The 25443-nt window shown below is 49.2% G+C and overlaps 1 protein-coding gene, 2 long non-coding RNA genes and 1 pseudogene across 17 annotated transcripts in view; 2 read left to right on the forward strand and 2 right to left on the reverse strand.

The window, feature by feature from the left end:
• Nucleotides 1-25443, reverse strand: part of LOC136569722 (synaptonemal complex protein 1-like) — a 44283-nt gene that overhangs the window by 8716 nt on the left and 10124 nt on the right. For 5 of the 13 annotated variants that reach the window (XM_066570083.1, XM_066570080.1, XM_066570081.1 and 2 more), the window contains 9 exons: nt 24920-24982; nt 23953-24069; nt 23265-23375; nt 22506-22598; nt 21526-21600; nt 21031-21090; nt 19680-19826; nt 19300-19386; nt 19065-19207 (listed from right to left, as the gene is read on the reverse strand). In XM_066570083.1, the coding sequence (XP_066426180.1) occupies nt 19193-19207; nt 19300-19386; nt 19680-19826; nt 21031-21090; nt 21526-21600; nt 22506-22598; nt 23265-23375; nt 23953-24069; nt 24920-24982 (768 nt within the window). In that variant the 3' untranslated portion in view covers nt 19065-19192. The other 8 variants (XM_066570085.1, XM_066570087.1, XM_066570084.1 and 5 more) reach the window with 8 other exon arrangements.
• On the reverse strand, nt 9088-12403 carry LOC136569746 (uncharacterized). 3 transcript variants are annotated; one of them, XR_010785441.1, is made up of 5 exons: nt 11789-12403; nt 11108-11214; nt 10858-11008; nt 10224-10400; nt 9088-9778 (listed from the first exon to the last, which is right to left on the reverse strand). It is a non-coding gene; the product is annotated as an uncharacterized lncRNA (long non-coding RNA). The 3 variants fall into 3 exon arrangements; XR_010785442.1 differs by lacking the exon at nt 10224-10400; XR_010785440.1 differs by having other exon boundaries at nt 9088-10400.
• LOC136569753 (uncharacterized) lies at nt 13092-13922 on the forward strand. Its single transcript, XR_010785450.1, has 3 exons — nt 13092-13333; nt 13548-13626; nt 13813-13922. It is a non-coding gene; the product is annotated as an uncharacterized lncRNA (long non-coding RNA).
• Nucleotides 13950-15258, forward strand: LOC136569741 (zinc finger protein 501-like; annotated as a pseudogene).

The following is a 25443-nucleotide window of genomic DNA, read 5'->3' on the forward strand; positions in this document are numbered from 1 at the left end:
AACGTCACCCTAGGACATTCCACCCCTTATCCCCATATCATCAACATACTACCACACATCATGCATTTATTGACACAAAATTTCCATCTGCTCCCCCCTTTCACCTTACTCACTCAAAGCTCCATCTATCACTTGCTCAGACCTTCGACACTTGCACATCTCCTTCTCCATCTTCCACTTGCCCAGACCTTCATCACTTACACATTTCCTTCTATCTCATGTCTGTATGGTTTAATGTACAGACAATGGCAGTAACATCCAACGAACAGTGATATTGCATATCATTCTCACCCCACAATCAGATCTCCCTGTGGTACACATCGTGTTGTTCCATCTTTTTGCATTATCCACCACGTGCAACCTGGTCCCTGAGCAAAGACAACCCCACGAATGGGTTTGTCTGTACTCAAGGCAGAAATGACCCACACTGTCTTCCCTAACAAACCTCTGACACCTACCACTGGGACTTGATCTCCATCTATTACATTCAGGGACTCAGACTGGGCAGGACCTGCTCGGTTGGTGGAACCTCGGGTGTTATCTAACCAGGTGGCCTTTGCTAAATGCTGCTCCCAATTTTTGAAAGATCCCCCACCCAAAGCTTTCAGCTGGGTTTTTAGTAGTCCATTGTACCTCTCCACTTTGCCTGCAGCTGGTGCATGGCAGGGGATATGATACACCCACTCAATGCCATGTTCGCTAGCCCAGGTGTTGATAAGGCTGTTCTTGAAATGAGTCCCATTGTCTGACTCAGTCCTCTCAGGGCTACCATGCCTCCAAAGGACCTGCTTTTCAAGGCCCAGGATGGTGTTCCGGGCAATAGCATGAGACACAGGGTAGGTTTCCAACCATCCAGTGGTGGCTTCCACCATGGTCAGCACGTAGCGCTTGCCCTGGCGTGTCTGGGGCAGTGTGATGTAGCCAATCTGCCAGGCCTCCCCATACTTGTTCTTGGACCCCCGCCCACCATACCACAGGGGCTTCACTCGCTTGGCCTGCTTGATGGCAGCACACGTCTCACAGTCATGGATAACCTGTGAAATCCTGTCCATGGTTAAATCCACCCCTCGGTCTCTTGCCCACTTATAGGTGGCATCTCTGCCCTGATGGCCTGAGGCATCATGGGCCCATTGAGCTAGGAATAACTCTCCCTTGTGTTCCCAATCTAGGTCTATCTTTGACACCCCTATCTTTGCTGCCTGGTCTACCTGCTCATTGTTTTGGCTCTACTCTTGGGGACATGGGCATCTACATGGCGGACTTTCACAGGTAGCCTCCCTACCCTGGTAGCAATATCTTTCCACTCATCAGCAGCCCAAAATAGTTTTCCTCTACGCTGCCAGTTAGCCTTTTTCCACCTCTCCAGCCATCCCCACAGAGCATTGGCTGCCATCCATGAATCAGTGTAGAGGTAGAGCTTCGGCCATTTCTCTCTTTCTGCAATGTCCAGGGCCAGTTGAACAGCTTTGAGTTCTGCAAGTTGACTTGATCCACCTTCTCCTTCGGTAGCTTGTGCAGCCTGTCGTGTGGGGCTCCATACGGCTGCTTTCCACTTCCGGTTCATCCCTAAGATGCGGCAGGAACCATCTGCGAAAAGAGCATAGCATGTTTCCTCTGTGGGCAGTTGGTTATATGGAGGAGCCTCTTCAGCCCGTGTCACTGGTTCTTGTTCTTCATCTGTGACACCAAAATTCTCACCTTCGGGCCAATTTGTAATTACCTCCAAAATCCCAGGGCGATTCAGTTTACCTATATGGGTGTGCTGAGTGATAAGAGCAATCCACTTGCTCCATGTGGCACCGGTGGCATGGTGAGTGGAAGGAACCTTGCCTTTGAACATTCACCCCAGCACCGGCAGTCGGGGTGCCAGGAGGAGTTGCGCTTCTGTGCCAATCACCTCTGAGGCGGCTTGGACTCCTTCATAGGCAGCCAAGATTTCCTTCTCTGTGGGAGTGTAGTTGGCTTCAGACCCTCTGTAGCTTTGACTCCAAAATCCCAGTGGTCGACCCCGAGTCTCCCCAGGCACCTTCTGCCAAAGGCTCCAGGACAAGCCATGGTTCCCGGCTGCAGAATAGAGCATGTTCTTCACATCTGGTCCCGTCCTAACTGGGCCAAGAGCTACTGCATGAGCGATCTCCTGCTTGATCTTGACAAAGGCTTGTTGCTGCTCCGGGCCCCAGTGGAAAGTGTTCTTCTTGCGGGTGACCAGCTAAAGAGGGCTCATGATCTGACTATACTCAGGAATGTGCATCCTCCAAAAGCCTATGGCACCTAGGAAAGCTTGTGTCTCTTTCTTATTGGTGGGTGGAGACATTGCTGTAATCTTGTTGATGACGTCTGTAGGAATCTGACGCCATCCATCTTGCCACTTCACTCCCAGGAACTGAATCTCACAAGCTGGTCCCTTTACTTTGCTCTTTTTAATGGTGAAACCAGCTCCCAGGAGGATTTGGATGATTCCCTTTCCTTTCTCAAACACTTCCGCAGTTGTGTTCCCCCACACAATGATGTCATCAATATATTGCAGATGTTCTGGAGCCTCACCCCTTTCTAGTGCAGTCTGGATCAGTCCATGGCAGATGGTGGGACTGTGCTTCCATCCCTGGGGCAGTCGGTTCCAGGTATACTGCACTCCCCTCCATGTGAAAGGAAACTGAGGCCTGCATTCTGCTGCCAGAGGAATGGAGAAAAATGCATTGGCAATGTCTATAGTGGCGTACCACCTCACTGCCTTGGACTCAAGCTCGTACTGGAGCTCTAATATGTCTGGCACAGCAGCACTCAGTGGTGGAGTCACCTCATTCAATGCATGGTAGTCCACAGTCAATCTCCATTCTCCTTCAGATTTTCGCACAGGCCAAATGGGGCTGTTGAAGGGTGAGTGGGTCTTGCTGACCACCCTTGGCTCTCCAGCTCTCGGATCATCTTATGGATGGGGATCACAGCATCTCGAGTGGTTCTATACTGTCATCGATGCACTATGGAGGTGGCAATTGGCACCCATTGCTCTTCTCCCATCAGGCGTCCTACTGCAGATGGATTCTCAGACAGCCCAGGCAAGGTGTTCAATTGCTGGCTGCCCTCTGTCTCTACAGCAGCTATCCCAAATGCCCACTTGAGTCCTTTTGGGTCTTTGAAATACCCACTTCGAAGGTAGTCTATGCCCAAAATACATGGGGCCTCTGGGCCAGTCACAATAGGATGTTTCTTCCACTCATTCCCAGTCAGGCTCACATCAGCTTCCACCAAAGTCAAATCCTGGGATCCCCCTGTCACACCAGCAATAGAAACAGAATCTGTCCCCACATGTCTCGACGGAATTAATGTACATTGAGCACCAGTATCAACCAAAGCTTTATACTCTTGTGGCTCCCATGTGCCAGGCCAACGAATCCACACAGACCAGAAAACACGATTTTCCCTAGCCTCTACCTGGCTAGAGGCAGGGCCCCTCTAAGCCTGCTTATCCTTCTTTCCCTGGGCATATGTCTTGGATGTTCCTTCAAGGGGATCAGACATGGCATCATCAGCATCCTACCTGGTGGTTCGGCTATGGGCAACTGGAGCTGCTTTCTTTCTGGTGGCTTCCTTCAATTCATGCACCCATCGTGCCAGAACAGCAGTAGGTTTTCCATCCCACCTCCTCATGTTTTCTCCGCAGTCACGCAGGTAGAACCACAGCTCTGTTCGTGGGGTGTACCTTCTCTCGCCATCTGGGAAACGTCTGCTTTGGATACCAGAACCTCTGATCTGTACTGCCGAGATTTGGAGAAGGTCTTCTTTAATCTCCTCTCTGAGCCTCTTATGATTCTCCTCTATCTTATCCTCTAAGTTCTGCAGACGTGTTTCTACCGCTGCAATTCTGGCATGTGTTGGGCCATGCACAGCATCTGCATATGCTCGGAGCTTCCTTGCCATATGCAGCACAGTCTCATCCCTCTCATCCCGCTTCATTATGGCTAAGGCAGAAGCATATTCGTGTGGCCCAAGTCGCACAAGTTTCCGCCACATCACAGACGTGCATGGCACCAAGTCTGGGTTCCTAGTTGTTACATCATCTGAGAAGATAATCTCTGCCACTGCCAGTTCTCTAAGGTGTTGGATCCCTTGCTCTATGGTCTTCCACTGTGTTTGTTGCATGTAAAGATCATCTGCACACAGGTATCTTTGTGCAACACTTTCCAAGACCCGTGCCCAGAGGCTCTGAGGGTTTGCCCCCCTCATCATTCCTTGGTCGATGACAGGATCATGTGACAGGGATCCCAAATGCCTCACTTCAGTGCCATCCAGAATTGTAGCCTCGCCTGCAGCATCCCAGAGACGGACTAACCAACTAATTATGGATTCATCAGGTTGTCGGGTGTAATCCTTCCATAAGCCATGAAGGTCCTTCAGGGAAAAAAACTCAATATTTGCATCTGATCTGGTACCGGCTGCTTTGACTCCTGATTTTATGTCAGGAGGCACTGAGGTTCCTTCTCCTGCATCATCATCATCATCCACTGGTCGATTGGTCTTGTCCGTGCATTTCCCACTTCTAGTACTGGTAGCAACAGCCATTGGTTTAGCTGCTGGCTTAGGCTCGCTATCTGGTTTGGCTGCGGGCTTCGAGCCTGGGCTGTTGGCTGCAGCCTGAGTGACTGGGATAGCTGCTGATTTATCTCCCTGCCCCCCTGCCTCCGTCTGCTGTCCTACAGTCTCCAACAGAGTGCGATAAGCATATGCCAGGGCCCAGCTCACTGCAGTGCCCTTTCTCTCCTTAGGCTCATCCTGGTATTTCTCTTTCAGATATTTCCTCACCTCAGCTGGCGTCTGAATTTGTTCATGGGGAAAATCCCAGACTATAGGGTCAGAGAATTCCTTCAGGATTTGGCCCATATCCTCCCATTTCCCACACCACTCAGGATGTTCCACGCCTGGGTCTACTCCTGAGTCAGGGGTCTCATCAGCCCGTCTAGAAATCTCAGCCCTCATTCTGGAGAAGCAGCAGACTGTATAGAGGAAGGTTACCAGGTTGAATACCAGAAAGATGGTTTCTTTAACGTTCATGGGAAACTGAACATCCTTCACTACTGATGCAACCGATTCATAGGAGAAGAAGGAAAGCAAAGGCTGAAAAGCCTCATTCCCTGCTGCTCCTCCTCTAACAAACTGGATGCATAACCATAGCCAGGAACCATTCATACCTGGAGCGGACCCCAACATGTTTATAAGCTCCTTAAAAATCATTACCACCAAGCCCAGCAGGAGAGCTATTCTGGTCACTGCCTCTCTACTGTAAAAACTACCTATTAGGGACAATACTAGAGCTGTTTCTGGATAAGATAATAAACCTAGGGACAGACCATAGAGGTATTAAGATCTCAAAAAACCCTTGGGACCAGAAATGCATGCAAGCCTTCACCCCAATAGACATTATGAATTCAGAAAACATGGCTATTAACTGCTATATACCAAGACAGAATAATGGCAGCTAAAATGTACTCAAAACAGGGTTTTTCCACTCTCTCTTGAGCCCCACGCGTTGGGCACCAAATCTTGTCCTGGTTTAGGGCAAATTTGGTAGAGAATCTCCAAAAGGGGGCCCCTCCAGTAAGCAAACCCACACAGCCCCCCCCAACCAGTGTGGGAAGAATTCCTCAGAGAGAAGTGGAAAGAACCTGTTTATTTAACAGGCACAGCACCCCCAGCACACAAAATGAAAAATACCAGGTGACACCACTCTTTCACCGCTCTGAAAAAAGATGACAAATTCAGAAAGTCTCTCTTGGAGGTGGTCGCTCTGTTCTCAGTCTGTCCTGTGCTGGGGCAGCTGCTGCAGGCCACAAGGTGCAAACTCTCGATGCTCCCCGGTCCCAGTCCGCAGCAGGTTCAACCTGGTTCAAAAAAGGAAAGAAGAAACAGTCCAGGAAGAAATTGGACTGTTTAGCTAAACTAGCGAATGAGCAGAAGCAAGAGCAAGCAGAAGCAAGGAAGAAGCAAGAGCGAGAGAGCAAAGCGAAAAGCAAAAGCAAAAAGCAAAAGCACCACTATGTACTGCCCTGTCTCTGTGTCCTGCCAGGCTGATAAGAAAACCCAAACAAAACTTTGACTCTTCAGAGCCAGTCTTAAAGGCAGAGAACATAACAGCCAGCATAAACAGAACACATGAATGGGGATACAAGCATCATAATGTCACCCTAGGACACACGGGGACAGGGGCCAGGGCCCTGGGGGTGGCACAGGGGGACAGGGACCCCCCGGCAGCGTCCCCGTGTCCCCCAGGGCCAGAGCCTGGGCCAGGGCTCCTTCACCCTGCTACCAACGAGGCCTTGAGAGCGCTGAAAAAATCCCCAGCAAGGGAGCAGCAAAAACCAGATTTAATCTTAAGGGACAGCAGCACAAAGTTCCTTGGCAAGAGTCACTCTGCTCCTGACTGGGCACTTCAGGCACACCAGGGAAACAAAGCAACAACAAAACCAAACAGAATCCAGGCAATCAAACCAGAAATGAACCGAGAACTGTCCCTCTGTGTGTGTGTGTGACAAAAGGACAGTGAGGACAGGGATAAAAGGAATACGGCCTAAAAGCTTAACAGAGCTCAAACCTAACAGGACTTAACTTATACCTTAACCTATACTGATACTTTCAACCTCACAAATTTGCAAAAGAGCCGAGCGTAAAAGCATTTAACCTAACTTAAACCTATGACTTTGCAATTTAACAGAGTAATAACACTTTACAGTATTTAACTTAGCTGATAACTTAGATTGAAGGTAACAACTTAGCAACTTAAAACAACTCTTAGCAGCAGTTAATTTCACTTAGACCTTGTGATTTAACCTTCCCTACAGGCCTGACTGACTCAGCTATCCAAGGCACTCCAAGCCCTCAGAGAGCAGCATTTCTGCCACATTTCCCCAGCACAGGCACTCCTGTGTGCACACAGACACAAAGAGTCAGTGCAAGGCACCTGTGAGCAATTCCCCTGAGGGCAGGGAATGCTCCCTGCTGATGCTTTGGCATCTCCCCAGCTGGCAAAGGGTTGAGCCTGGAGGAGTGGAGGGATCGGCCCAGGCTCTGTGCTTGTTCAGGATCCCCGAGTGCAGCAAACGGGAGGGTTCCCGGCTGGGAGAGGCCCCGCTCAGAGGGAGTTGCTGGCCCAGAAGAGCTCCAAGGGCTCCTTTTGGAGCGCTGTTTGCAGGGCCCCAAGAGAGGGGCTTCAGTCCCAGCAATGACTCATCCTGGCCACACTGGGCACCAACAGCTTTCTTTGGCAGGGTGAGAACAGGGATCTTGTGCCACTGAGGGAACAAAACCAGTTCCCAGGACTGCTGCTAAAGGAACCAGGAGCTGGTTGGGCAGCAGCAGTGCCTGGAGCAGACAGTGTTTGTGATGAGCTGCAGAGGAGCTGAGCCCAGGGGCTGTTGGCCAAGGCCGAGGCCCAAGGAGCATTTCTCAGCTGGCAGGGCGGCCTGAGAAGGGCAGGGGAGGATAATTCACCCTCTCAGTGTGCTCCCAGCTGCTCCCAGTATTTCCATGTCCCTGCTCCAAGTGCTGCTCCCAGCCCTGATCCGTGGGGATGGGAATGTCCCACTCCCTTGCTGGGGTAGGGTCACACCTGAGCCAGGTGTGCAGGGCAGGACCTTGCCCTGACCCAAGCACTGTCCCACCTGCAGGATCTGCTTTCCATTGGCCTCTTCCTCCTGCAGCCCCGAGCCCAGCTTGGTGCTGAACAAAGGGGCTGGGCCAGGGTCATCCTCCAGCAGGGGCTCCTCACCCCCTCTGCCCCCTCCCCAAATTCCCTCTGGGGGAGCAGGAGCTGGGGCAGGAGCCCTGAGGGGAGGGACAAGGGGGTGACACCGGCATGGGGGGGTCACACATGGCCCCTGGGGATCCTCCCTCACTCCCATGGTACCAGGAAGACAAACCCCTACATGGAGCCCCTGTCCCCCAGCAGCACCTTGTGGGCTGGGTCTGGGGGCAGCTCTGGGGGTCTGGGGGTCATGGCTGCCCTAAAACCCCCTCCCAGCCCCACAGCCACTCCAGCTCCATCAAACCACCCCACAGATCCCTGCTGCCCCCCACACCCCAAACCACTCTGTTCAATAGAAAAGGCCCCAAGATCCATCAAAACGCTCCTGGCAATCCCAAAGGTTCCCTCCCTGGGCTCCCCAGGTGGGTGTCAGAGGGGCTCCAGGGGTGCCGCCTGTGCGGGGTCCCCGTTTCAGGGCCCAGGGTACCCAAGGGTCTCCCTTGTCCATGGTCCCAACATCTCCAGGCTGCCGGGGTTCCCCCTATCCGGGCTCCCCGTCTGGGCTCCCGGGTCCCCCTTATGGGGATGTCCGACCCCGCAGGCTGCAGAGGCTCCCCCAGCTCCGGTGCCGCCCTCTCCGCTCTCCCAGCCCCCAGCGCGCCGGTCCCGGGCGATCCCCCTGTGGCTCCGGGCTGACCCAGGGAGGGTCCCACGCACCCCGGCCCAGCACTGGGGCTCTGCCGGCACCAACACCGGGACCCCCAAAATTCTGCCGGGCCGGAGCCGCCGAGGGGCGCCCGGCCCTTGGCCCTGGTGTAGATACATATTGCAATATTGGCTTTGTGCAAATGTTAACATGGATTTTATATGGGTGGCCTTAAAATAACTTTGTTATAAAGATACAGTTTTGATTTCTGTAGTTAATTATAAGCTTAGACATAACAGTGAAATAGCTGATATAAGTGTGCTTGTGTTACAATGCCTGCTTGGCTGGGATAACATCCAATGAACATGGGATGAAGACACCTGGTACAGATGTGCCAGCCATCAGCACTCACCGTCTGAAGGCAATGTGGGCAGCGGCCAAAACTGAAGATGATGATAAAAAAGGACCAAAACCACAACCAAGGAATACACGTGCTCTAAAAAGGTGGAACCGAGGAGGAGCCACGCTAAACAGTTCTTGGAATATGGAAACCAGTTTGGGAAAAAAGTTTACTATGCATGAGGGTCTATGAATATGCAACAGGCTGATGGAAGGAAAAGGTATTTAAGGGATATCCCGAAGATAACAGGGTGGTCTTGGTTCAGTGCCAAGTTGCACCCGGCCGTAATAACCTTTGCTCCATGGTCCTTGTCTCCTCTTGTCCTTTATTAAACTCTTTGAATTTTCACAGGAGAGTGAACGTGTTTCTCAGAGCCCCGAGCAGAGAGCTCTGCCTGGGGGCTCCGGGCAAAGGCGGCGGCGCTCGGCAGCGGCCCCAGCCCGCCCAGCCCCGGGAATTGCCCCGCACCGGGACAAAATCCTGCCCTGAAGGAGCCCTTGGAACGCCCGCCCGCGGCTCCTCCGTGCCCCAAAGCTGCCGGTGCTGCCCCGGTGCTGCCGCAGCTGCGGCTCTGGAGCAGGGAGGCTCTGCGGGACCCCGGGCTGGGCCCCCTCCCAGCCGTGCCCGCCCCGGGGCTGATGCTCGGCCCGGGCTCTCTCGCTGCTCCGGCTCCCGCACAGCCCCGCTCTGAGCGGGCACCGAGCGCCCGGCGCCGCAGGGCCCTGAGCCCCTGCCCGGCCCAGGGTCAGTGTCCATCGCTCCGGCCACTGCCCGGCCCCGGCACAACCTGCAGCTCCCAGCGAAGCTCCCTCCAGCCGGGCACTGAGGGCTCCCAGCCGGGCACAACATTCCGTTCATGGCATCTCTGGTGTCTCTGCTCACACGGGCACAGCCAGCTGCTGCTGAGGCAATCCCAGCTCCCGCTGAAGGCTTCCCACACAAACTGCTGCCTTCAGCTCTCACACACCATCAAGGAATCCAAGAGCAAAGCTGAAATCTGATTAGAGAATCTTGCAAAATCACATCCCAGAACATTCTGTTATAAAATCACAAATGTTAACAGAAGCTGAGAAAGTCAACAACCTTAGAAAACAAGCTTCCAGCACTGGGACTAGAAGAGCTCAGGCAATGCATTTGATTGGAACGAGCCCTCTCTTTCTGACATGTGAGCAATGCCGTGGAATTTCCCAAACCAGGGAAATAGGGAGCCCTGGCAGCAGCAGCTTCACACACAGCAATGACACAGAACAGGGCAGGGCAAGAGGCTGACAAAATTATAACTTCTACTTGCAATTAAGAACTTTTCTTTCGAGTTCTACTATAGCCACTATTTATAGAGTCAAAAATACTAAAAATATTAGTAGCCATAAAAATAATAACTTAATAGCAATAATAGTGACAATAGCAAAAAGAAGAATTAATAATGGTAATAAAAACCCTACCATGCTTATACTTGGTTTGCATGGCCAGGTTTTGGTAAGGGGGAGCTCAAGGAGCACCTTCTGTGAGAGGCTGCTGGAAGCAGCTGCTCCTCTGTGTCCCACAGAGTGAATTCCAGCCAGCTCCAGGATGCACCGGCCGCTGGCCAAGGCTGGGCCAGTTGGAAATGGTGGTAACACCTTTGGGGCAAGAGATTTAGGAAAATGGGTGATGGTGTAGGTGTAACTGTGAGCAGGGAAGAGCAGGGTGAGAACCGGTGAGAGGAACAACTCTGCACACCCCAGGGCAGGGCAGGAGGAGGGGCAGGAGCTGCTCCAGGGGCTGGAGCTGATTGCCCTGAGATTCCCTGGGCAGCCCCTGGGGAGGCAGCTGGGCCCCTGCAGCCCATGGAGGGCCCGGAGAGCAGAGATGCACCTGCAGCGCCTGGAGGAGCCCGTGCTGGAGCAGGGGGTGCCTGAGCAGGAGCTGGGACCCCATGAGAAACCTGTGCTGGAGCAGGGACCCAGCAGGGACCTGCAAAGCCGTGGAGAGAGGAGCCCACGCTGGAGCAGGGTCCTGGCAGGACTTGTGAGCCCCTGGGAGAGTGAGGCAGCTGCAGCAGTTTGTGAAGAGCTGCTGTCCGTGAGATGAACTCACCCTGCAGAAGTTCATGGAGAAGTGTCTCAGGAGGGACCCCTGGCACAGCAGGGGAACGACTCCTCTCCCCGAGCAGCAGAGAAACAACGGGTGATGAACGGAGCAGAGCCCCCAGTGCCTGTCTGCCTGCACCACTGCGGGAGGAGCAGAGCTGGGAAGGAGGGAGGAACAGGCAGAAGGTGTTTGTGAAGCTTTATTTTACTTCTCACTATCCTGCCCTGATCTGGATAGAAATAAATTCAATTAATACCTGTAATTTCAAAAATGTTTTGCCTATGATGGCATTTGCTGAATGATCTGTCCCAGTCCTTAACTCAAGCCATGAAGCCTTCATTCTGTTTTTCCTCCTGTCCATCTCTGGAGGGGAGTGAGAGAGCAGCTTTGGTGGGTGCCTGGCATCCAGGCAGGGCCAAATGGCTACATGCTTCTCTTTTCTTTTTACTTCCTTTCCTTTCCCCTTTCCTTTCCCCTTTCCTTTCCCCTTTCCTTTCCCCTTTCCTTTCCCCTTTCCTTTCCCCTTTCCTTTCCTTTCCTTTCCTTTCCTTTCCTTTCCTTTCCTTTCCTTTCCTTTCCTGGGCAGCACCCCTGGGCATGGCCCAGGCACTGGAGAGCATCACAGCCAGCCCTGCTGCTGCTGGGGATGTCCCAGGCACCAGAGCCCATCCCAGCCCTGCTGCTGCTGGGGATATCCCAGGCACCAGAGCCCATCCCAGCCCCGCTGCTGCTGGGGATGTCCCAGGCACCAGAGCCCATCCCAGCCCCGCTGCTGCTGGGGATGTCCCAGGCACCAGAGCCCATCCCAGCCCCGCTGCTGCTGGGGATGTCCCAGGCACCAGAGCCCATCCCAGCCCCGCTGCTGCTGGGGATGTCCCAGGCACCAGAGCCCATCCCAGCCCTGTTCCTGGGGATGTCACAGCCCCTACAAGTGTACCAGGTGTGGGAAGAGCTTCTCCCAGAGGTCAGCCTTGACCCAACACCAACGCAGCCAGCACTGAGGGAAGCCCTGCCAGTGCCCCCAGTGTGGGAAGAGCTCCGTGCGCTGCTCCAGCTCCATCCCCACGGGAGGATCCGCGCTGGATGATCCCCAGTGACACCGGTGCGCAGAGCCCCGGTGATCCGTGGTGCCGGTGATTCCTGGTGGGAAGACACCTGGCTGGGGGCTCCACATCCTCCTGGCTCCTCATGGCCTGGGTCTTCTTTTCACATTTCTTCATTCTTTCAAAACACTCAAAACCTGGGTAAAAATAAAGATGTTGAACTAAGATGGGGCTAGAGAAGTGGGGGACTGTTCCAGAGGTGTGGGGGATGCTGGGTCCGAGGGAGCTGAGAGTTCCTGGGAAGGACTTGGGGGTTGCTCAGGGCTTTGGGGACACGAGGCCGAGCGGCTCCGGGTGCTTTGGAAGATGCTGGTGGAGATTCTGGGGCTGCTGATCAAGGACCTCCCGGCCTGGAACTGTCCCTGTGTCCCCTTGTCCCGCTTCCTGGTGTCCCCTGTAGTGGATACCCCCCTCCCTGCTGTCACTCCCCTTTCCTCCGCCCATTCCCGTGTCACCCCACTCCCAGTCCCATCCTGCTCCATTCCCAGTATGGACCCCATTCCCTGTCCCCATCCCCCATTCCCATTCCTCATTCCCATTCCCTGTCCCCATTCCCATTCCCTGTCCCTGTCCCCATTCCCATTCCTCATTCCCATTCCCTGTCCCCATTCCCCGTTCCCCATTCCCGGTCCCCATTCCCATTCCCATTCCCTGTCCTCATTCCATTCCCTATTCCCTGTCCCCATTCCCCATTCCCTGTCCTCATTCCCATTCCCTGTCCCCTCTCCCCGGACGCCGCCGCCATCGCTCCGGCTCCCCTCGGCCCTCACGTGACCGCGCAAACCCCGCGCTGCTCCCACCCACCAATCCCAGCGCGCGATCGCTCCTGGATTTGCATAACCACGCCCTCAGCTTCGGCCCCGCCCCCGCCGGCTGCAGCCGCATCCGGGCGCTGTTTGCTCCCAGTTCCCTCCCAGTGCTCCCAGTAAGAGCGGGACCGGCAGAGAGAGCGCTGCCAGTTCCCGCCTGCTGCTCTCACCATCCTTCCCAGTGCTCCCAGTAAGAGCGGGACCAGCAGGGAGAGCGCTCCCAGTTCGCGCCCGCTGCTCTCACCATCGTTCCCAGTGCTCCCAGTATTGCTCCCAGTGCCGGGCGTGGCGGGGCCGCTTTGGAACCCCCCCAGGGCAAAGCGCGGCTGCTTTTGGGTGCCGGCACTGCCCGGGCCGGGCTGGGAGCGGAGGAGGAGCGGGAGGGAGAGGAGGGACAGAGGAGGAGGAAAAGGAAAGGGAAAGAGAGAGAGAGGAGCGGGAAGAAGAGGAAGAGAAGGGCCAGAGGAGGAGGAAGAGGAGCAGCGGGAGGAGGAGCCGCCGCACCAACCCCACGCGGTTCCCCCGCTCGGGCCGCGGCTGCCCCGGTTCCGCCCCCTCCGGAAGCCGCAGGTGAGCGGGGAGGGGGAGTCGCCCCAAATCCATGGCGGAGGGGGCAATCTCGGTGCAGAGGGACCCTCGGCAGCCTGGAGGGGTGGGGGAGGCTGGGGATGAGCGGGGTCCGGGCCCCCCGAGGCTGAAAGGGGCGCTGACTTCTCCAGCTGCACTTGGGCACCGGGACCATCAAACCCGACACGCTCAGCCCTTGTTTTGCCCCCCAAACCAGGATTTCCCATTCCCAAACCTTGGCCAGGTGGAGGAGGAGGCTGCGAGGAGGAAGAAGATGCCCCAGGACACCCAGGCAGGTGAGGAGGAAGTCAGTGCCCCTTTCCCCCTCTCTCCTGCTCCATCTCCCAGCCCAGCACGGCCCCCGGCTGCAGGACAGCCCCACTGCTGATGCTGTCCAGCCGGGGATGCACTGGGGGGATCTCCTTCCCCTTCCCTGTGGCACGGAGGCAAATCCCATCCTCTCCTTGTCCTTCCTCCCCCAGGGAAGGAGCTGAGCATGGAGAGCAGGGAGGACAAATCCCCACAGCAGAACCTGGTGGCTGAGGCCGTTTGGAGTTGCTCCAGGGCACAGGAATCCAACGGGGAGGAAAAGTCCTGGAGATCCCTCACAAGGAGGGGCTGCAAACGCAGATCACGGGGATCCGAGGAGGAAAGACCCACCTTGGGTCCAGAAGGTGACCACAGGTCGGAGTTGGGGGTCCCTGAGCAGCTTCAGGATGGGGAGAAGCCCCACAAGTGCTCAGAATGTGGGAAGAGCTTCAGGTGGAGATCATCCCTGATCAACCATTGGAGAATCCACACAGAGGAACAGCCCTATGAGTGTGGGCAGTGTGGGAAGAGCTTCAGGTAGAGCTCCCGCCTGAACTCCCACATGGGAATCCACACCAGGGAGAGGCCCTATGAGTGTGGGCAGTGTGGGAAGAGCTTCAGCCACAACTCCAACCTGATCCACCACCAGCGCGTCCACACCGGGAGAGGCCCTATGGATCTCCTGAGTGTGGGAAGAGCTTCAGAGCCAAATCCAGCCTGATTTTCCACCAGAGAAGCCACACGGGGAACGGCCCTACGAGTGTGATGAATGCAGCAAGAGGTTTCAGATCAGCTCCAATCTCCTCCATCACCAGCGCACTCACACAGAGGAGAGGCCCTTCCACTGCCCTGACTGCGGGAAGGGCTTCAGAGACAAGTGCAGCCTCCTCAGGCACCAGCTCATCCACTCCGGGGAGAGGCCCTACGAATGGCCCAGGTGTGGGAAGAGCTTCAAGACCAGCTATGAAGTGACTGCCCACCAGAGGAGCCACACGGGGGAATGGCCCTACGAGTGTGGGGAGTGTGGGAAGAGCTTCAGGACGAGCGCCCACCTGAGTGCCCACCAGCGCATCCACAGCGGGGAGAGGCCCTATGAGTGTGCCTGGTGTGGGAAGAGCTTCTCCCAGAGGTCAGCCTTGACCCAACACCAACGCATCCAGCTGTTGTGTTGTCTGTGTAAGTTGGACTGTTCTGTTCCCCCTATCATGCAATGGTTCTGCCCTGGTTCTCCCTTTCCTCCTTTACTGCCAGTTATCCCAACTCCTCCCCAGTTGCCTTGGAGATTAATGTACCCTTTCTCAAATCCCTCCCCGGTGCCCTGTCCATCACTCGGCGCTCCCACCCTTCTCTCTAGAACTCTCTAGAAACTTTCAGCTAGAGCGTCGAGTGATTGGCTCAGGGGCCGGGGCCCCACCCTGAAGTTATCCCCATTGGGGTTTTCCCTAAGTCAATCTTTTGTATCCCACTCCCCTCTGAAGACACCTGGCTGGCTCCTGGCTCCCCGTGAGCACCTGGACACACCCACAGACCAACATCAGAAATCCATTGTGGAGAGCTGTCACCCTGACTTTTGAAGATTTTTCTAAGCCTTCTGATGTTTACATTCTTGTAGCAAACTCTCACACACTTCCTGTAAATAACTTATTGTTTTGCATTCTTTTATGGAGGAGAAGAAATTTGATGGACTGTTGGTTTGTCCAGTGTCATTGGAGAGGTGGCACTGTCACCCTCCAATCCACTGTCACTTTTGGAAAACTATAAATGTTGGAATCTGGAAATAAACTTCCTCTTTTTCACCTTGAGAACAGTGGTTTGTGCGCTCGTGTTGTTTCATGTCCTATAGCGACATGGAGCAGATTTGTTGACTTCTGACCCCAGAAAAATCTCACTTCTTGCATCTTCCTGGTGGCATCAAGTAACACTGGATGGCCTTGGAGGTCTTCTCCAATACAAATCCATCCTTTTAATTCTCTCTGCCCCACAGGCATCTTCTACAACCAAATCGGGTCAGACTGGGGCAAAACCCATGATTTTGGAGACAGTGGGGTGGAAACCCCTCCAAAAAAGGTTCTTCCCACCCACCCAAGCACGTGGATGCTCTTCTGGCAGGGACACATAAATCCTTTTGGTTTTGCCTTCAAACACAAAGGTTTCTGTTCATACCTTTGAAAGCCCTGAAATTGGGGTAAAAATCAAGACATTGAACTAAGGCTTGGATGGGCACACGTGGGGACACAGCCCTGGGTGGGGACCTGAGTTGGAAGTGGCCATGGACAGGGACATGGGGGGACACAGCCATGGATTGTGACATGGGAGGACATGAGCATGGATGGGGACATGAACTGGGACAGCATCAAGGCCACCACCTGTGCCACCACAGTGCCACCAGCACCTTCATCTCAGCCATAGCCCTGCCTGATGCAGTTCCTGCCACCACGTCCCCCCTGCCACCATTGTGGTGTCCCAGCCGAATGTCACCACCCACCAGAGCAGGATGGGAACCTGTTCAGCTGGTGACAAGTGGCCCAGGAGAGAGTGACAGCCACCAGGGTGTCCCAGGGCCACTGCGCTCAGGGGATCCCAACCGCCCCTGGGGACAGGGCAAGGGTCAGTGTCACCCACAGGGGCCATGTGGGCCCATGCTGGGTGTCACTGGAGGCGTCCTGGTGGCAGCGTCCCCACAGGTGTGGTGACATTGTCCCCTGGTGTGTGTCCTGGTGGCATCATGTCCCTTACATGTTGATGACCCAAGTTACATCATCCTTGTTCTCCTCCCCATTTCTAGAATGTTCCCCGCTCCCGCTTTCCTATTGGTTCCCGTTCCCTGCAGCTCCTCCCCTGAATCCCAGTTGGTTGTTGCCCTTTTGTCTCGCCTTTGCACCACCCTTGTTCCCTCTGCCCATTGGCCCTCAGGCCCAAAGTGCGCTGGTGTTTGCAGGGGTCCCAGGACGAGGGAAGAGACGAGAATCTTGACTCCATGTTGCAGAAGGCTGATTTATTATTTATGATATATATTATCTTAAAAGAAAATGATATATTAAAACTATACTAAAAGAATTGAAGAGAGGATTTCATCAGAAGGCAAGCAGGGAATAGAAAAGAATGATAACAAAAGCTCATGACTCTCCGAGAGTCCGAGCCAGCTGACTGTGATTGGCCATTAATTAGAAACAACCAACATGGACCAATCAAAGTTGCACCTGTTGCCTTCCACAGCAGCAGATAATTCTTGTTTTTCTTTTCCTGTGAGGCTTCTCAGCTTCTCAGTTTCAGAAAATATCATGGCGACACCAAAGCTCCCCCTCCCTTGTCCCATATAAAACCCTGGACCCTGCTTTGTTCTTGGTTCTTGGTGCCTGGACCCCTCGGGTGTGTTGGCCCATAAAGCACCCCTGGAACTCCAAGCAGGGATCCCCTCCCGCCTGTTTTCCCCCCGAGCTGCAATCGCCATCGGCCTGGTGCTCGCGGAGCCATCCCTTTCCTAGAGGAGACCCTCTGGGGAAGGCAGTGCCTGGTGCTGGGGATGGGCACTGGGGACTGCTTTGGGCTGGGGAGACTGAACTTCCTTCCAGGGGCTTCTCTGGGCCAGGGCTTGGATTTGGCCTGGAAACAGAGGGAAGGTTCCAGGAGGGTTTTGTTCCTGTCCAGAGCTGAGGCCTTTCCTGTTCCTCATCCTGCCCTGGCAGCGAGGGCTTGGGGAGCACCAGAAAGGGGCAGAGACGCAGCTGGGACAGTGACCTGACTTGACCCCAGGGCATTCCCAGACCATGTGGAAGAAGAATCAGTCTGGAAAGAGGGGGAAGAAGCAGAAAGGGGGGGATGCTGGCAGTGATGGCATTTGTGTCCCCAGGTCACCATTGCCTGGGGTGGACCCCTGCTCACCTGGGCACGGATGAACACCCACCTGCCCGTGGGAAGCAGGGAATGAATTCCTGGTTTTGCTTCCTTGCACAGCTTTTCCTTCCCCCATGGACCTGTCTGAGTCTGAGCCCAGGAGTTTGGGCTCTTTGTCTCTTTCACTGCCTGGATTCTCCCCCATGGGGTGCTCCCAGGAACTGGGCCTGAGGCCAGAGAAGGAGACAGGAGAGATGGAGCTGTGCACTGTGGCCATGACAACAAGCAGGGCACCCTCAGCCCAGAAATAAAATCAGGCACAGAAACGGGCAGATGGGATTTTACACCCTTCCCTGCTGTTTGCATTTCCTGCAAGCTTTCTGCAGTGTTGCTGGCAATATTTTTGTACTTTTTCAGGTGATTTACACAGCACCTCACAGGACACACTCACAGGATCAGGAGAATTATGTGATATCCCATGGATTCATGTCCCTAGGAAATACCAAGGCTCTAGTTGATTAGTTACTGTTTGAGTCCAGAAGTGGGCAGTACAAACTTCCATTTTTCACTTTCAAGTGCTCATGGGGAAAGCACAGCAGATTCTTCCAGATCTCTGCACAATATTTGTTAGCTACATACAATAACAAATCTCATTTACATCGCTGCTCAACAGCTCAACATAAGGAACCCAAACTACTGGCCTATCCCTAAGACTACACAAAAAGAAGAAAACAAATCTATTTTGCTTCCCACTTCACCTGCATTTGGGATTTTTGATTTTGCATTATATTTTAACATGTACTTGTAGTTTTCTTGTTATGTCTAGGCTCTGAAGTAGGGTTTGTCGTTGTTGTGAAACCAAGATTAATCAAGGATTAATACAGAAATAGATGTTCTAATCTATCCTTGGACTTCTGCTGGTCCCTAGGAAGGCTGGTGGGTGATTTCTGTCTGTGTTCAAATATTTAAAGCAATAACAAATAGTCCCATACTTGATATTTCAGATAAACAATTTAATGGCATCTTAACATTGTTTTCACGATCTTATACCGTGCATCTTTTACTCCTTGTGAAGCTGAAATCTTTTTAAATACAAGCAATTCTACTGCAATTTTAGAAGTTTCAAAACCATTTTAACATACTGAAAACAAAACAGTCTAAAAAGACAGGTCTAACAGCCATTAAAATGCAGGAAAAAGCAAGAGGACTTCAGGTAAAAGAACATACATTTAACAGCAACATTTCTTTCACTATGATTTATGTGTTAAGAAAAATGGAGTAAATTTAAAAGAACAGAAGTTCTTTAAAACCAGAATTTCTAATGCCAGAAACAGCTTTGAAACAACTTTCTATGCAGTTCTATTTATTTCAAAATTTAAAATTGGCCAATTTTTGTCCCAACATTTTGAAGCACAAGGGAGGAGAGGTGGAAAAGGCTCTGCAGGGGTTGCAGTTATAGATCTATAAAGTTCATATGTGTAAAGGAATGAACACAGTATTGAACACACTGAGTATGACAGAAAAATGCAACAAAGCACTGACTCTGAGAGAAAAACAACCCTGCAAGCAATGCCAGGGCACTGGGTATTTCTGCATTTTAAGCAAAGAACTTTACAACATCTTTAATTTTCCTTTTCCTGTCCATTTTGGAGAGCGCAGTCCAGCCCGCCTCGCGCATTCTCCTCGTGGTTTTGAGTTTCAGAGCAGAGCCTGGAGATTTCACACTGGATGGAGCTGGGGTCCAGGAAGGAAAATAAAGCCATCCTTTAGTTTCTGTAAACAATCTGATTAACTGCTTGCTTTAATCTTAGGAAAGGCTAACATACCTTTTTTGGTGCTGTGGAATGTAATTGCGAAGCTTGTGGATAATCTTTGTACAAATTTTTAAACATTTCTTCTTCCGAGACTATGCTCTAATAAATGAAAAAGTTACTTACTCACACTATATTAAAAACTACTTTTTCTTTCTCCCTAAGGATATTAAACTATGAAAAATAAAAAAAATTAAGATGTCATTATAAGGCAAAACAGTTCAATAAAAAGAATGTTAATTATGTACATACAATTCCAGAAAGAACCAATCAATTAAAAATATACACATAAATATTGGCTTGAATGTGGAAGCCCAAACTGTTTATTTTCATTCTCAGAGCCAGCAGTGAGCACAAAGAAGTGCTCAGCACAGGATTTGCTCTCTGACTCTTCCCAGGAGGTCAGTGTGCTCAGAGCTGTCTGACTGAGTGTCCAGCTGCACAAGCACTTTCTGCTTTTTCCTGCTCCTCTGCTCTGAAGGCAGGTTTGTGCTTCTTCCACTGTGCATCTTATCCATTGGAGGAGTCTTTATAGCATATGTCTGGGAAAGAAAAGGTTTCTATTTTTAGATTTTATTTTATGGGGTAAGAATGGAATCTAAAGCCAAACTCAGGAGCCAGTTTACAGTCTGAGTGTCCAAGAATTCACCTGAGAGAAATGGTGGAACTCTTCTCTTTCCATCCAAACATGAAGCAATGACCCAAACAAAGTGGGGTGGGGTGGAAATAGCCTTTTTTATATTATTTTTGTTGCCAAATGAGGAGAATGAAGGGGAAGCTATGGAAGAGCTGAGTTTCATGGCACATTGTATTTCAGTTCTTCATGCTTATCTGCAGAAATTCAGGTTATTCTGAACTGTAGCCACGACATGTGGACCATATCAAACATCAAAGAAAATGGGAACAAACAAAACTGCAGGGAAAGGCTTTCAGAGAAAGATTGATAGCTATATCAAGATTGGTGTTACTTAAAATAGTCTTTTCACGAGAAGTTAAACTGAGAAGCATTGAATGGTCCAGTGCAGTCCTTTTTTAGACAGATAACATCAAAGTGGTGCTGGATTCCATTGCTCCAATATGAAACCCACAAGTGAACTCCTGACAGGGAAGAAGGGTAAGTTCTGCAGTCAGGACTACTTTGATACTTTGACCATTTTTACAGCTAGATCAGCTTTGTTCTCTTCCATAGAGGAAAAGTGCCTTTACAAATGGACACTTTTAAGACTGAGTAAAACAATTCCAGAGACATAAAAAAATCAACAACGGAGCAAGAAAAATTACACAGTGGGAGCCCTTCCAGAAACTGCTGTCTAATATCTCCATGGAATGGTAGGACCCTTTAAAATCCCTTCTTATCCCAGGGGAAAAAAAATCATCTACAGAGAAGTAAGAAATACAGGCAGAAAAATGCAACAAGAAAAATTCACTGTTAGGAGCTACAAAACTTCAGTGTTGGACTGCCCAAGGGGCTTCCTGCACTGAAGGAGATATTTTTTATTTTTATCTTTTTTATTTTAGGAATATAATTTGGAGACTTTCTATTTTTTAATGAGTAGATTCACTGTATTGATCTAAACAAGGTTTAGGAGTCCCAGGAACATAAATTTTTATTTTCTTTAAAAAGTTTGAAGTCTAAAGCATTGCAGTGTCTTTTGTTGAATGCAAATAAATTATCATGGCACTTCAATTGATTCTACACATATAAACACTACCAAATTCTAAAAGCAATTAAAAAGTTGAAGTTACCTTGTGTTTCTTTTCACTTTCAGGAATCATACTGTGAGAGTGCTCTTTTACAAGATTCTCCTACAAAAGAGTTATGTGACAGCAAGGAAATATTTCTTTGAATTCAGTTGTTAAAAATCTTCTTGGTGTCATTACAGAGCACAGTCTATAATCACAGACTGTTACAAAGCTCACACAAAAATATGACCAGGTTTAGTACAACCTCAGCATTCAAAAGTCACTGAAAAAACCCCTACAGTTTAGGGAACTTTTTTGCTTTAGCTAGTTAAAATTAACTAAAATAAAGGAGAGTTTTGTTTTGTTGTTAATTTATATATAATCTATAATCACAGAGTGTTACAAAGTTCACACAAATATATGACCAGATTTAGCACAACCCCAGCATTCAAAAGTCCCTGTTTTTCTGTTCAGTTTCATTTCTTATCCAACTCCTCCCACAGCACAAGCCCAGGCCACACCTCTCACCCCCACTGCTCAGTGAATAAAAAACTCCACCTTTTCTTCAATTTCTGCTTTCAGTTGTTCCTTAAGGGAGGCCAGTTCACTTTTCAAAGATGACAGCTCATTTTCCTACAAACCATTAAATAAAGCACAGGGTTAACTATGCACAGCCCAGAAAAAAGAAAACAGTCCCAAGTGAGACAGTAATTAACAGGGACACTCATTAGATACACAAGAGAATTCTATTTGCTTTTCAGCCCTATACTTGAAGCTTTGCTTTAGCTTGTTTAAAAAAGACTGAAGCACTGTAAGAAACAGGAACTTGATCAGAAATGTTCAAGGTAAGACCTTAAAACACTTGGGAGAACAGGGGTGAGAGGGCACAATCGAAATATTTAAAACAAAAGTTTCCTATTCCAAGTGGGAAGTCAGAGCATGACACACTGTCTGGAAGAGCAGACACAAACACACTGCTACTCCAATTCATTTTTAGAAACATTTGGAGTTTTTAGTGCCCAGAATAAGATCTGCTGCAGCAGCTTGGGTGGGACTGCTACTGGTAAAAATTAAAACCACACTGGAAAGGTTCCCAGAGAACTGTCTCTGGTGGGAAAGACCCCAGAGCACAGCAGGAAAAAGAAACTCTCTAAGCAAACTGAAAAAAGATTTTTAGAAGTCACAAACTGACTGAAGATCACATCTTTTGTCCCTCTGTGCTGTCGGGGGGCAAGAGGGAGGGATTGGCAAAAAAGGTGTTTTAAAGGTTTATTTTAATTCTCATTACCCATTTTTAATCCTATTAATAATAAATTTTTGATGCTATTTAAGTTTGAATCTGCTTTACCCTCAAAGTGTTTTTCTCCTAATCCTTATCTCAACTTGAATTTTTCTTTCCCCTCCTCTGCTCAACTACAGCAGAGAAAAATGAGTGAATGTTTTTTTTGTGTGTGCCTGGCCCTTAGCCAGCATAAAACCACTACACAAGGACATCAGCCCCTTCACTGAATTGCTGAACATTGGAAAGTACTCCTTACCAGTGCTCTTGCTGATGAGAACTGCTTTTGCTGTTTCATTTTATATACTTTTAACTCTGCATGTTTTTCTTCAACCATTTTATCATATTCATTCTGGGTTAAAAAAACCAAACCAACACCAAACTCAAAACATGTGACTAAATGTTACAATTATAGAGTTATCCAGTCTTAAAACATCATTTCTTTCAAACCAGGCTCTTAAGATTCAGAAAGAAAAGATTCATTGATGCTTCTGCAGAAACTGTAAAACAGAAAATGCTCAATTCAAGTATTATTTTGTGGGCTGGCAGAGAGTGCTTGATTTCTGTGCAGCAATATGGGCGCAGCACTAAGAGCCAGCTGTGCCATCTTTATTAATGTATCTGCTAAAGATATTGCAAAATAGAGGAACAGAAAGGAAAACTAAAATGTGTCAGGCTAAACTGCTGACAGTCACTAAGTCATCTCAGAGAAAGAGCCAAACTGATACTGAAAAATATTGCACTCAGATGGTATCAAAGGAAGCCTGAATTGAAAAAAATCTAAAAATCCCAGAAGTTTAGATGAATGGAATTTATCTGCCCACAGGAATCTTTTGAAAATCTTCAAATGAATTTGATTTTAGATGATGCAAAGTCCAGCATGTGTTCAGCTTCCTTTTCCCAGATTCAGGCCTGATTCTGCTTTGGAAAGGTCATGAACGTGGTATCACAAGTTATAAACATGCTATTAACATGGTATCACACACTGCAAACCACAGCAAGCAGGAAAATCTCTTCCCTTGTGCTTTTCCATCAGTGCCATCATCTCAGTTATCTTGTGCTGACAGCTGGCATCAGTTTCTCTCTGTATCATTGCTGTTTCATCACAAAGCAACCTCATCTTTTCTACCTGTCAGTAATAAATTGTATTTCATTCATCAACATAACCATATATTTCTTTTTAATCTTAATTTCTTCTTTCCCCTGTGGGTGCAAAGTTTGCAGTCCCACTTGGGCTTTATTTGCTTTTAAGATCCCTTTCAAATCCCTCATCTTTTCTGCAGATTGTTAAAATGGGCAGGATCAAAGGTACAGCCATGGCAGGCAAGTTCACTTCAAACCAAAAGGCCATTTCAAGCACTCTGCCCTAACATTTCTTAGCATTGCCATCAAAAAAAAAAAAGTGTGGGCAGAAAAATACTAATATGGGAGAAGTTATAATCTAATTTAACTATGCGAGTTTATACCAAGGGTGGAATTTCTTTGAACTATATCTTGAAAGCAAGAAGTTTTAATGGAGTTCTTATTTTCAAAGACATATTCAAATATGTCAGCCTAAGCACCTCATGTACTAAAGCTTTGCTCACAGGCATACACAAATTCCATTCATGTCTGAAATGGAAGAGCAAGGACTCTGGCCAATAAAGCTTCATAAAAACATTTTAAATTAAAAAAATTAAATTGCAGTAAAAATTAACACCTCTCACCTCTTCACGAAGTTTATTTTCATTTCCTTTTCTTGTTTCTATGTCTTTTTGATAGATGTCAACTGCTTCCTTATGTTGCTTGTTCATATTTTCCATCTCTAACTGCAATTTATTCACCTTTTGAGAATGCAGAATTGCTGCTGTTATTTGTTTAGGAATTACTGTGTTAATGATTTTTTCTTACCTCTTGTTTTTGAGCACAAACACACTGTTACTGTTCAGGTATATGATTAAAGTGTTTCCTATTTAAAAGTTCAGCTTTTTTTTTAATAAAGAGTTGAACTTTGGCCTGAAGTGAGTTAGAAAATACTCAAAGAAAGAATGGCAACAGCCCAGTGGGGAAGACTGCCCTAAGCAGTCACCCTAAATGCTGTGAATGCCTCAGAAAAAAACAAATACAGATGGAGATTTGATTCCCTCTCTTGTAAATCTGTATCAGATTTTCACAGCTTTTATGGTACATTTTTCTCCCAGCTGTGCATTTTGATTACAGTTTTTCCTTTTAAGTTTATCATATGAATATCCTCAAAAAAGTCCACTTTTCTTCAAGTGCAGTACCCAAAGCTGGACACAATATTCCCATCAGAGGGATTGCCACTGCAGAACACATTTAAAGAACAGCCTTAAAAAAGTAATATATATATACATATATGTATATGTCTTTTAAATGCTTTTCTGTTACAATGAGGTTGCTGAACCCTGTTCAGTCCACTATCAACAACAAAAAAAAAAGGAACAGATTAGAAACATCATGAATTGCAAAGTGAATCCATCTCTTAAATGTCCAACAGTCAGTGCCCAATGATTAAAAATGGAAGCATCTTCTAAAAACTATGAGCTCATTCCTGCAAAGTCTGTATCCCAGATCCCAAAGCAGCTCAGAACGTATTGAACAAGTATTATCATTACTTACAGTGGGGCTTAAAAACACTCACCTCATCTTCTACATGATGTTATTTAAACCTACCTTCCCTTCATAAGTATTGCTTTTCTTGCTTTCTGCAGTAAGTTTCTTTTGCAGCACCTTATTCTGTTGAAATAAAACAAAACAAGCACTGTACCTTAATAAGTAAATAGAATTATGTAATGGTTTAACTGCACCAAGAAATTCCAGCTCTCATCAGGCAAATAACTCTCTGTTGTGCAGCTCAGGTTCCAGAACAATTCTTCAAACAAATGAATGTTCAACTAATTTCTGTGATAATTACTGTTTCTTCATGACCTTAAGAAAGGCTCCTCCTGAGCAAGAGCAGGGAATAACAAATGAGGTGCAGAATGGGAATTACAACTAAGATGCTGCTGACAGAAGGTGTGAAGATGTCATGACAAAAAATACAAGTTCTTTATTTTTACAGTGAAGTTACTACAGTTTGTGCCAGTGCAGAATTATTTTCTACAAGTGGTAACTGAGATACTTATTACGAGTACAAAAATAACACCATGCACTAAATGAAAAAGAGTAGAAGTTTATTAAAGACATTATTTTTGTAA

The sequence above is a fragment of the Molothrus aeneus genome, unplaced genomic scaffold, assembly GCF_037042795.1.
Source record: "Molothrus aeneus isolate 106 unplaced genomic scaffold, BPBGC_Maene_1.0 scaffold_19a, whole genome shotgun sequence".
Lineage (NCBI taxonomy): Eukaryota > Metazoa > Chordata > Aves > Passeriformes > Icteridae > Molothrus > Molothrus aeneus.